Source organism: Perissodus microlepis, chromosome 17 (assembly GCF_051167445.1).
Source record: "Perissodus microlepis isolate ML-2025 ecotype Zambia chromosome 17, ASM5116744v1, whole genome shotgun sequence".
NCBI lineage: Eukaryota > Metazoa > Chordata > Actinopteri > Cichliformes > Cichlidae > Perissodus > Perissodus microlepis.
In genome coordinates this window covers 28,805,412-28,817,876 of record NC_140477.1, presented here as the reverse complement: position 1 = coordinate 28,817,876, position 12,465 = coordinate 28,805,412, and the positions used below count along the sequence as shown (strand labels likewise).

Below are 12,465 nucleotides of genomic sequence, written 5' to 3'. Positions count from 1 at the left end.
CACAAACAGCTTGTATTGACATGAATGCTCTTAAAGTGAAGTAATTTATTAGCCATCTCATGATAACTGGTTTTGTTGGGTCTGCCTATTTTGCAAACGCTCATATGGGTTGTATTTGACTGTAGGAAAAAATCTTTGTTTGGACCAGAAAACCTGTTAACTTAAAATTCCTGAAATGAATATAACTGAATTTTATTTTACAGCTCCAAACAATAACAGATTACACCTTATATTATAGAGGAAAGTACACGTCAGGTGGATTCTTTTCCTTGTCTGAATGATTCTACATACAATGACCCAGAGAGAAGTTATGGAAACTCCAGAACGATAAAAAGGTTTTTATGACTGAACAAACATCATCCAAGTCATGTTTTTGTACAGATCATTTGATAACTCTTTAAATCAGATAGTTAGTATTCAAAATTCAGTTGCTGGGCAACCTTTATTAAATCATAAAATTCTCAGGCTAAGCCAAGTGAGGCATATAGGTTCTGAATTTGTGTTAGAAGATTTATGCAAGATAGATTTCACTCAGGAAACACGTAGACGCTGAAAACAGACATAGTCAGCATTTATTAGCTTTTATTGAAATGACCACAAACAGCACTGGTACTTCACTGGTCTAAGTCTTTAATCTGCTCTTCAATTATTGACACATTAGTGCCCTCGTGTTTATCTAGTCTTGTACAAAAAAGCATTACTGGCAAGTCGGCAAATGTATCACACCATGTTCACACTTCTGACGCATTCCCACTGTCCCAACGGGTCTTCCTCTGGTACACATAAACTCGATTTTATCATTATGTTCTGAATACAGTTTATTATCGCTTGAAAATTTGAACTTAATATTATGTCTGCTCATGTCGTCTCTATTCACAGTGCAGGGTTCTGTAAGACATAAACGATAAACAGTCTTTTAATGTTAGTAAAATACATGAATGTACAGAATATTGTGTTCTGTAAAGGACTCTGTGGCTACAAATAAAATTTATTTTCTCCTGCCTAATTCTAAATTGTGGTCAAACACTGGAATGGTACACAGATGATCTACTGTTGCTGTTGCTCTTGTGGGGTGATTACATTCACTGTTAATTTTATGTAATAGTTCTGTGACTATTTTACATGCTGAAGTCCTGTCCATCCCAGCCTCACTACAGTACTAGACACTTTAATGCCCACCTGCACAATGTACATTTTTCAGATGTTTCAATTTGAAATTTCCAGATTGTCTTATTTTATTTAATTCACTTTTATGGTTATATGTATATATGTTCTCTCTTTTTGCATGTACATAATGTTCTCTCTCTCTTTTTGCACAGTCAAGAAGCGTGTCAGGATACATTTCACTGCGTGGTGTGCTCGTATAACTATGCGTGTGACAAGGGCTCTGTACTATAATTCAACTTCATCATGTCTATTTTATAATATCACCTGAAGTCAACAGGAAAAAAATTAAAGAAGGTCTTACTGGAGCTCATCATGGAAAAACATAAAAAATGTTTTTCAGTAAACCTCAGACCCTACTGTCCACACACTGAGAAATGATTTTGTTCCTGTTGATTTCTTATGTCAAACACAACATATTCCAAAAAATCTATCACAGTTTTTTAAATGCTTGCGGTGTACACCACCACAGTGGACTTTAAACTGAACATTTAAGATGTTTATTGAAGGGCTTCAACAAAGTAATGCATTCACTGTTTGTGAGTAACATATTTAATTTCATATTTTATACATAGTTTCTCATCTTGAGAGGCTCACAAGCAGTCGTGTATATTTGTGTATATATGGGTCACACCTCTGGAATTAAACAAAATTAAAAAACAGAAACCAAAATGACTTTTTACGTTTCTCTTCACAGAATGTAACATGAAAAATATAAAGAAAACTTTTACTTACGGAGGCATCTAATCTCTCCAGTCCATTCACCGTCATTACATGTTTTGAACGGTCCACCCTCCATGACGTAATAACGCTGACAGATATATTCAACCTTGTCATTATGTTGGTACAGCTGTTCAGTACTTGTTTTGGTGTCTCCATCTGAAAGAGGTGGTGGCCTCCCACAACCCTGGGCACCTGCAAAAGTGTGAGCAATAGAGAAAAAAAAAGTTTAGACAACATTTAGTCACAATAATTTTTTAGTCACGTTTTTATGTTCATATACCGTCACATATTATTTTACATTTCAGGTGAAGTATTCATCATGCAATCCGAGTGCAGATCACAGCCTTTAAGACTGCTTTGTCATCCTATATATGTAGTTCTGTTATGCTTAGAAAGTGGTCAGCACTCTTTGTAACTAATGATAAACTGTGTTGTACTGGTATCAAACTCATGTTGCTGTTGAAATGACCTGCTTCTTTGATATATTCATCTACTGCCCTCTCCCACATGTTACAGATCCTATCCTTCTAATTGTTTTAATCATTTTATTGTGAAAAAACAATTTTTTTTAAAGTTCAAACTCTTCTGTGGTTCGTGTGCGCTCATCAGGTTCTCACATTTCCTCTGACATGTCCATAGCATGTTGTATTTCCCTGTTCCTCCATGTAACCCATGTTAACTGGTGATGAAATGTGTGATGTCTGTGGCAATGATAGAGGGCCACTTAAAAACACTGAAATCGTGAAAAGCAAACCTGACATTAAATCTCTCAAAGTGTGACTTTGGGCAGACTGCAATAGTGTATCTAGGAGAAGTAGTGGGTGGTGAACAAGTGAAACCCATCCACTTAAGAACTGAAGCCATTGTGATGTTCTCAGAGCTGCAGCACAGTTTGGGGATGGTGGGTTATTACAGAGGTTTCTATAAAAACTAATTCTTCTTGTTTGTATTAATATTATTATTATTTAATGATATAACTGCAACTAACCCTGAAGTCTACATTCCGGTGTGTTCAGGTATAATCTTAAATGCACCACATTTCAAACAGTTTTGAGCTACTGTCTGTGTTAGTGAAAACAACTTTTCAACGTCACACTTAACCAACTTCTCAGATTTAATAAACTTCTCAAACTGGTTCCAGCGTCCCTCCACTGGCTGTTTGTTTACTTAGAACATATTTAAAAACTTTGTGTGCAACAAAAGGGAAATGTAACTCACGTTGGCATCTCATCTCTCCAACCCAATCACCATTGACACAGGTTTTGAACGGCCCACCCTCCATGCCGTAGTCTCTGTCACACACATATTCGACCTTTTCATTGTGTCTGTACGTGTTTCTAGTCGCTGTTTTGGTCCGTCCATCTGAAAGACGTGGTGGCCTGCTACATTGCTTGGCAGCTAAAAATTGTGGGCAATAACAGAGGAAAAACCAACATTAGATACTATTTTGTCACAATAATCACATTTTCACTCTGACCTGCTGTCATGCATCATTTTTCATTTGTAGTGAAATATTTGTCATACACCCTGTGCATCACTCTGCTTTACCTTAACACTGTGTGGCCATCTGTGACAAAGAATTAACCAGAAACAATGTTCACACAAACTAATTAGCACAAGAGCAGATCAGGCAGAGGACATTTTACTGATAACCTGAAATGTGTTTTTGCCTCAAAACCAACTATTAATTTCTGATTTAAAGTGTGTGTAACTTACACGACTTACACGACACCCCAAGAAATACCAAAAACAGCAATAGCAATCTTTTTCCATCCTTTGTACTGATAAACAGTAAGATCACAAGAGGACAAGTGATGTACCTTCACATGTGGGAAGAGGATTGCTCCACTGTCCATTTTCCAAACATTCAAGCGTTGCATTCCCTTTGATGATGTCATTACTGTCTTTACAAGCAAATTTTAGATGTTGTCCTTTTTTCATTTGATCGTCTGTTACATTTGTGGTGATTGTTAGACCTGCTGGTGTTTCAGGGACTCTACATTTCTCTGTTTTGAAAAAGAGAATCTGTTTTATTGTGAGGTTTACATTATAAACATGAAACCAAATCAGATTCAAAGTAATAAGACACTTTCTCACTACATTTTCAAACTAAGCAAGTTTTTCTTTAAATATTTATTATTAATAGGCATTCAGTTTCTCATTGCTGTAATTAAGAAGTAATAAATGTCCAGTCTTTTAAGAAGTCAGCAAAGAATGGCAATTCTTTTAAAAGTGATTAAAGGGAAGAATAATTTTTAAACCTACAAACTGCACCACATGGGGGTGTTTGTATGAAAACTGCTTTTTATGTCTCCTTACCTTCACATTCTATTGTTTTTTTCCACTTGCCATGTTGGCACGTTGCAATGCCAATAATTTCTGCTCTATTGTTACACTGATATTTAATGATCTCTCCAGTCTTGTATTTCTCTTTCTTTGCTGTGAAGTCCAGAGACTCATCCATAAGCTGGTCACAGTACACTGAAAATACATAATAGTATTGTCAATATTATATACATTGTTACATACATTATTGATTTGACCAATAGTGCTGAAAATGAAGATAACGGCAGGTGTGTAAACCGAGGTACACATGCAGACTGTTCTTAGGGAAAAAAACCAAAAAACAAACCAAAACAGTATATTTAAGGTTAGTTAAAGATTGTGCCTTTGGTACAATGTTGGGTTATATTATTTCCAATGTTTTGTCCCTCAAGGGACTACAGTCTTTCTCTACCCTTAATGAAGGGTGGGGAAAGAAAGATGAATAAAGATGAAATATGTCAGCAGGTAGAATGACAGGCAGCAGTGTTTTTAACAGTTTTAAAGCTTATTCACAGCAATATTTTATTTTTATGTACGTACGTATACACTGAATATTGAGCTCCTTCCATTTCCCTGCTGTGCATTTAAGTGTGGCGTTCCCCTCTATTGTGTACTTATCACGACACTGATAAGTTACTTCAGTGCCAGATGGGTATTGCTTCCGATAACGAGTTGTAATAACAGCATTTTCAACTTTGGGTGGAAGGCTGCAGGTCTGATTAGCTGCAAGACATGAACATGTCAAACATGTAAACTATTAATTTACACACTGTAATCTCTTTATCAATATGTGTGAAAATAATGGTTATGGTGACTCACATTTACAGATATCATCAAGTGATCCATTTAAATCCCATCGTCCGTCACGACAGGTTAATTCCTCAATCTCAGCAGAGTATCCTTCATTGCAATTAATGAATATCGTTTCTTGGGTCTGTCCGTGTCGTTCAGTACTCCCTAGTATTCCTTCCCCATTAGGAATCTCAGGAGCTTCTCCACACTTTTGTTCCTCTAAAGTGGATATGATTAGAAACAATCAGGCAAAAATTTACAGATGGATGAAATCCATTCCTCCATTTAAAAATGTGATCAGAATAAGCAGTGGAAGAAACTCTGTATGAATGCACTTATTGTAAGATATTACAGAAAATATTTTCACACCAGTTTTCTTAAACATAACTGCAGATAAAACTTAAATGTTAAAAAGATGTTTAAAACAGATTTCAAAACATATATTTTTCTACCAAAACATCTTATACTCTCCATCTTGACATTGGTATTGAACAAGTCACTGTGTTTGCTTCAAGCTAATAACAGAAGATACTTTAATTAGAAACTTTAATTACCAATACAGCTTTCAACTCCAGACCAAACACCGTCCACACATGTGGCTTCACCCCACCAGCCTTTGCTGAGAGGTTTGTAACCATCCTCACACCTGAAGTAAAGTTTGTCACCATGTTGCCAAACTTTAAGTCTGCGGTCAAAGCTCGTTGTTGGACATCCTGTTATAGCTATCAAAAAGACAGATATTACATTTAGATATTATCAAAGAGTAGGTAGAATACATTCTTGTGTTATTAGTAGTGATTCATAGATAACATTATTCAACTATCTTTGGACTAGGCTTAAATATCCTTAATACTACTGAATAGACTGTGTAATGTCTGTTATTAAGTGACTAGCAGGGAATCCTGCTGACTTTGGCAAACCTCCATTTCGTGTGGTTTTTGATTGTCTTTATGTGAGATGTTTGAATGAAATTTGGTTCATGACAGTCTCTACTATTAGACTTTCAGACTGTAGCTTTAGATTCTTACCAAAACAGCAAAAACCTCAGCCACAAGTGAGACTGAACTTTCAACTTGCATTTGACTTTCACCACTGCCATCTTAATGGATGGGTTTACCCGGGTCTACGCCTTTAACAAACTAGTGAACTCAGTAGGCATTAACAAACATACTTCTCTTTTGTATTTACCACCACAATATCAAATTTTTTGAGATGCAGTACAAAAGGTAAATAAAAAGATACTGAAATGATTTGCAAATGTCATAAACTGAAAAATATACAATTTTAGGATTTTTTTTTTTTTTAAATTTGATGCTAGCGACACATCTGAAAGAAGCTGACAAGGAAAGAGTCATCCTTTCTACTAGCATCCCTTCTTATATATTAGAATTGAAGAAATCAGGTGCTGGACCTTTGGGACAGCCACCCTGTGGAATAGGCTTTTAGTTGTGCAAAACCTTCCCTGGATGTGTCAGATGTTAGTGAGCGAGGACCCAAAATGCAGACTCAGGGAAGCAGACGGAGCTAAACAAAACAAGAGCTGTTGATTTCAACTGATAGACAGACACAAATCAAATAATAAAATTTTTTATATTTGCGGTTCTATTTCTTACAGGAGCATGTGTAACAGAAAACAATACCTCATCTCATTATTATTATTATTTTTGTTGTGTATGGTAAAGATCAATATAGACTATCCAGTCACTTATACACTGCAATCCAAAGTGTAATTAAAGAAATATTATATAAATAATACATAAATATCTTATTCGAATGGTTACTGTCATGAGTGAAAGTTAGAAAGTCACCCACTGGAGTTTGAGCTCCACTCACTCATATCAGCAAGGAGAGAATGGCACAATGTACTGTAAATTCACTAAGATCAAACGGCCTCTGTTTTAATAAAACAGACTTTTTCAGCTATGACTCCATCTGTTCTCTGTTGTTTCATAGAAAATGTTATTTACTGCATTAACTGACTTCATGGTCAGTATATAACGTCACTCATATACTGCACTGACATAAGGAATATATTTATACCTGAAAATTAAATGTTAGAAAAACAAATTAATTATTTGGAGGTGACCTACTTCTTAACAGTTTTTTTAAAATTCTCACTGATGCTTCTGGTGTGAATCTCTCATAAAGAACAGCAGGAGGTTCGCTATGACAAAAACTCCAGACCCTGAGTAAAACATCATGCCCATTATCATGATATGGCAATAGCCAAACTGGCCACCAGGTGTCACTTTGGAGATTTCAGATTGAGGAAAAAAGATGAATGAAGCAAAACCAGAAGCAAAACATAAGGAACACAAACTCTCAAAATAAAACAGGAAGTGAGATATCACAGAAGACACATAAATGAACTAAATAAAAGGAAGATGACACAAAGCATGGAAGACTAAAGGAGGAATCAAACTAATAGAAGTGGGAATTAGGAATAGAAGTAAATGTGAACACTAAACAAAAAAAGTATTCAAACAGATACTTAAGCCAAGGTTAAAGTCGGATGCAGACATGGACAACCGGAGACCCAAAGGCCCAGTTATTATTCTGTGTTAAACTTCTTTGATGTCTGCTCGACGTCTACCACCAGGTGCAATACCATAGAAATTCTTTTTGGATAAGTTAGCTCCGTCAAAAAAAAATCAGTACCTTGGCACGAAACCACGCTCTAACCATCTGATGACAAACTTTACGGCACTGGGATCCGAATGAGCCCCAAGCAGATTTGTATGTGTGGAAAGTATAACCTTTTCTTTATTTTCAGGGCAAGAAATCCCAGAAGAAGATGGACAAGGCGATGACATCATTGTCAAGGAAAATGCATGTTACTCTTATCAAAGAGTAACATGCATTGCTTCACAAAAGAAAAATGTTTGTGGAGCTCATCAAGGGATCTAAAGATAAAGATAGACTAAAGATAGACTTCTGTCAGAGGGCCCGGTGGCGCCAGTGTCCGGCAGCCTCACCTCTGTCAGTGCGCCCCAGGGCGGCTGTGGCTACAATGTAGCTTGCAATCACCAGTGTGTGAATGTGTGTGTGAATGGGTGGATGACTGAATGTGTAAAGCACTTTGGGGTCCTTACGGACTAGTAAAGCACTATACAAATACAGATCATTTACCATTCTGTAGAACCAGATGCTTTTCTGCAAGTTCCCCAATTTGAGAGAATTCACGTTGACTGAACTTTCATATCGGATTCACTTTTCAGTCCTGAAAGCAATGCTCACCTTTTATACAGAGTTTATACATTTGTCTTTTGTCATCAGTTGTTTACAACATTTATATTTGTCATGAAAAACAGTAGTCCTTGAATAACTGAATAAATGTATCCTTTTAAGTTTATGGCATTTTCTTACCTGTACATTCATTAGACCCATACCAGCCATCTTCTCCACAGATCAGAGTGAAACTTCCTTTATAACCTCCTTTGCAGTTATACTGGACACGATCGTTGTACCTGTATTCAGCCTGATTTATTCCAATAATATCTGCATTATTAAACTGTTGCCTCCTGCATTTTTTCTCTGAAAGGAACAAAACCACATTTATTAAGCTTCTGCATTTACTTTGATTCAGATAATTTTGTCATGTAAAACATTCAGATACTTTCATATAATCATTTAAGTAAAAGCAGCAGCTCCCCAGTGTAAATGTGATTCCATTTAACAGTTCTGTATTTTATATTTGAATATGTTCAGTCAAAGGAAAAGAAAAATGTTCAGTTGTGGATTCAACATCCAGCTGAAAGTTGTTGTGGCAGTAAAAATGTTTCTTGCAGTCTGTACAGAAAATAGTATCCAGTGAGTATTTGTACACTCTTTCGGTTAGTGATTGGTTAGTACACAAATAAACAAAAAAATCAGAATCAGAATCAGAATACTTTATTGATCCCTGGGGATCAATAAAGATGAATGTTATTACCATTTTCTTTCACTATGAACTATCACACAGAGTCTCTAAAATTTATATTGCTGGTTCGCAAGATTTTACTCTATGACTGAATTATCCTTTGAGGCTTCTGTTTGACCAAAGATATTCTGCAGTTCTCTCCTGTTTTCTCAATTATGGACTAATATTAAAGAAATTAAAAAGATCATGTCAGAATTAGAAGAAAAGTTAACTAAACTTCACCATACCTTGACAAAGTGGATTTGGTTCCCACCCATCTCTGGTGCATGTGGCCTGAGTGACGCCATCTTTCCTCTTGTATCCTGATATACATGCGTACCTGACAGTATCACCCAATTTCTTTGTCCCATCACGCCAAGAGACCTCCCAGTTGGACAAAAGTCTATCTTGTGGACGGATACATATAACCTCTGTAAAGAAAGAAAGACTGGATGATCGTCAAAAAATTGTTCATCATCCTCATGGCTGATTGAACTACATGAAAGCAAAGAACAGTGAGCTTAGAATATGTGTCTAAAGCTTTTGTAGTTTTATACCTTGACACACTGGTCTGACAGACCACTGTCCATCCTCATTGCAAGTAGTCTCAACTGAGCGCGTGCTGGTTATCCCAACCCAGTATCTCTCCTCACATGTAACTGTTACCGTTTCACCAGGTGAAAACCTACTTCTATGAGCAGGTTCATATCTGGTTCCTTGGAGTGGTGTCAGTGTCAGCTCACATTTTATTTCTGCATATGATGGGAAATGAAGCACATGTGTTAGTGTGTTGTACCAAGACAGAGCAATACCATGACATCCAGCTCCAGATCTCACTAGTCAGTGGCATTTAATGTATAAACTGTATGTAATTCTGTTTATGTTTACCTTCACATTCAGGTGTGGGGACCCACTCTGCTCTGTCTCTTGTCTTTGTGCACCTTGAAGGTAATTCTTGAGCACGTTTATATTGAGGATTGCATTCAAAGTTTAGGATTTCACGTTCATTGTACTCTTCGATATCTCTAGGTACAAAACCATTTTCAATCGTCGGTGGTTTACATTTTACAACTGTTGAAGAATAAAGTCAGAGTCAGGAATAAAACTACAGCAACTGCTCATAGAAAGGTACATAAAAGGTAACTGCTGATTAACCTGTTGTGAAAGGAAACTTTTTTAATGAAGTAGAAAAGTGAAAGTGATCATTTTACAGAAAAACAAGCAAAGCAGCTGCAATGTTTTTCTCATTAATTACAATTGTAGGCCAATTTTATGATGTTGTTTGTGTTTTTTTGTTTTCGTTTGAAGCTGATATTTTTGGACTTCCTATGTCCATAGCAATGGTACCTTTATTTTAACCAAATAGGCAAATATTCCCCCAAACTATCTAATACTTAAGTACAAAAATTGTTTGTTTGTTTTTTGCCCTAAATGTATTCTGTTTTCATTTTCTATTCTTGTACCTTTAGTACAAATAAACTAATTTTGTATGCAAGTGATAATTATTTAATTCTAAATTTTGGCCTAAATAAAATACAGCATTACACATGGCACAGATACATTTGTGTGACACATTTAACACCATTTTAGTTATAAAATAGTGTTAAATGTGTCACAACTATTACGAAACTAATTGTTTCATAATAGCTCAAAATTGAATATACAATATAGAGTTTCTCCTCTATTCTCTTTCAGGGGGTTGGTGATTTTTTTGGGTGTTACTACCTAATTACTCGAGAACAAAGTAATAGTAACAATAGTAAGCCAGCTTCACTTTACCTTCACATCTTGGATTGCCGTTCTCCAAACCTTTCCAGTCTCCATTTTCATCACAATAAATTTCTCTTGCCCCTTTCATAATGTAATTGCTGGACTTGCAGCTAAATCGAACTACATTGCCGTAGGTAGCTTCTTCTGCATCTCCCATCACGTTCACATCGTTGGGAACATTAATTGATGGACACTGCTGAGCTGGAGTGAAAAACATTAGGAAAAAACCCCTCAAAGTCATGACAAAAACATAAACACAGGTTGCTATTTCTTTCTACGTGTATATTACTGATTGCATAATTTCATTTATATCAGCTCCTACCTTCACAGACGGGGATAACACCATCCCAGCCTTCTGCCATACAACGTCGGAAGTTTGTCCGACTGACCATTTGAAATCTGAATCAGGTTTATAATAGAGAATTCATGGAGATGACTAAAAGAAAAGCCAAATGTACAGATAATCTGCACAGAGCATGCATAACTATGCAGATTAAAAAACACAAAACAAATAAAATCACAAGGAAAATGTGATTAAAATTATTATGATACCCTTTGTGGCAGGTGTATACAACTTCTGAGCCAAAGACAAAATCGTTCCCCTTTCTAAGTTGAAAATCGGCAAACTGGGCATCGCCAGGATGACCACATGATCTCGCTTAAAGCAAATAAGACAAAATGTGGGTAAAAGTACCACAGAGAAAAGTGGAATTTGCTGTACATTTCATAAAAGTACACTACATATTGTTCAGCATTGCAGTCTGTGATATGAATTTTCGAGCAATAACTCAAACAAGCTAATGATGTTTACGCTGCTTTGGTAAGGCAAGCTCGAGTAAGCAAAACATATGCAAATACAGCAAGACATATATGCAAGTGTTAACTGGTTATACTGGAAAAAGATGATATTCATAAGTGAATGTTAACTTACGTTGACAATTAGTGCCTCTGTGTTGCCATTTTCCCTCTACACAGATCAGCTTGAAAAAGCCACTGTAGCCCACATTGCAGCCCACTCTCACTTGTCTCCCACCTGGGTAACTGGCCTGCATACCACTTATGTCAAAATTGCCATCGTAGAGATGGTACTTTTTAAAATCTTCAAGGGTACACGCTCCTGGAATATCTGGATAGCGGTAAATAAAAATCAGCATACATGATTTTTGTGTTTATTTCAACATCAAAATATCGTGTAATTAAAATGAGAAGATCATAGAAATCACCCGAAGTACTGGGTCTTACCTTGGCTTTTCACAAAGGTCAGTGTATGCATCCACAAAAGTAGGATACAGCTTGTGGTTGTTACATGCATTTTATCTTCGCTAGCCTCATTCACCAAACAGAACTAAAGACTGGAGACTCAAAGACTGTTGTACACTAGAGGAGCTTGGATTTCACAGGGAAAGAAGAGATTGCTCAATGATTTACAAAAGGCTGTCCTTGCCTCCAAATATGACCTTAGGCTCCCTGGGAAAAAACCCCAAAAACAAACAAACACTTAAAACACACCCGCACCCCCCCCCTCCCACACACACACACAGGAAGTGATTACATATAGCTACTTTCATGACACAATTGATCTTTAAAATCTTCATCACCAATTTTAAGGGCATTTATTTGCAGCAAAATAATTTCATGGCCTTGTGTGGTTACCATGTTTACCGTACAGTGACAAACCAAAGAACAAACAAACTTTTACGGGAATATTCACTTTCTTTTGCTTTCCTGTTAATCATTTACGTGAATCAATAAGGCAAACAAAGTATGTTGCATCTTGGCAAGACAAATACAAA

General features: G+C 36.4%; 1 protein-coding gene across 1 annotated transcript; it reads right to left on the bottom strand.

The window, feature by feature from the left end:
* Positions 1–565: 565 nt before the first annotated feature.
* On the bottom strand, positions 566–12,072 carry cfh (complement factor H). The gene is made up of 17 exons (XM_084910966.1): positions 11,915–12,072; positions 11,604–11,798; positions 11,225–11,330; positions 10,995–11,071; positions 10,682–10,873; positions 9,791–9,973; positions 9,460–9,654; positions 9,151–9,333; positions 8,371–8,538; positions 5,559–5,726; positions 5,032–5,223; positions 4,753–4,935; positions 4,207–4,368; positions 3,708–3,893; positions 3,106–3,285; positions 1,900–2,079; positions 566–888 (listed from the first exon to the last, which is right to left on the bottom strand). The coding sequence occupies exons 1-17, from the start codon at positions 11,982–11,984 to the stop codon at positions 698–700; spliced, it is 2,811 nt and encodes a 936-aa protein (XP_084767092.1). The 5' UTR covers positions 11,985–12,072; the 3' UTR covers positions 566–697.
* Positions 12,073–12,465: the final 393 nt, after the last annotated feature.

What these genes read in the sequence shown, in the direction of transcription:
- cfh (XM_084910966.1), bottom strand. Translation starts at nt 11,984, where the DNA reads ATGCATGTAACAACCACAAGCTGTATCCTACTTTTGTGGATGCATACA. An exon ending in GACCTTTGTGAAAAGCCAAG is followed by an intron (nt 11,799 to 11,914) that starts GTAAGACCCAGT and finishes ACCGCTATCCAG; the next exon opens with ATATTCCAGGAGCGTGTACC. An exon ending in AAAAACAATAGAATGTGAAG is followed by an intron (nt 3,894 to 4,206) that starts GTAAGGAGACAT and finishes TTTTCAAAACAG; the next exon opens with AGAAATGTAGAGTCCCTGAA.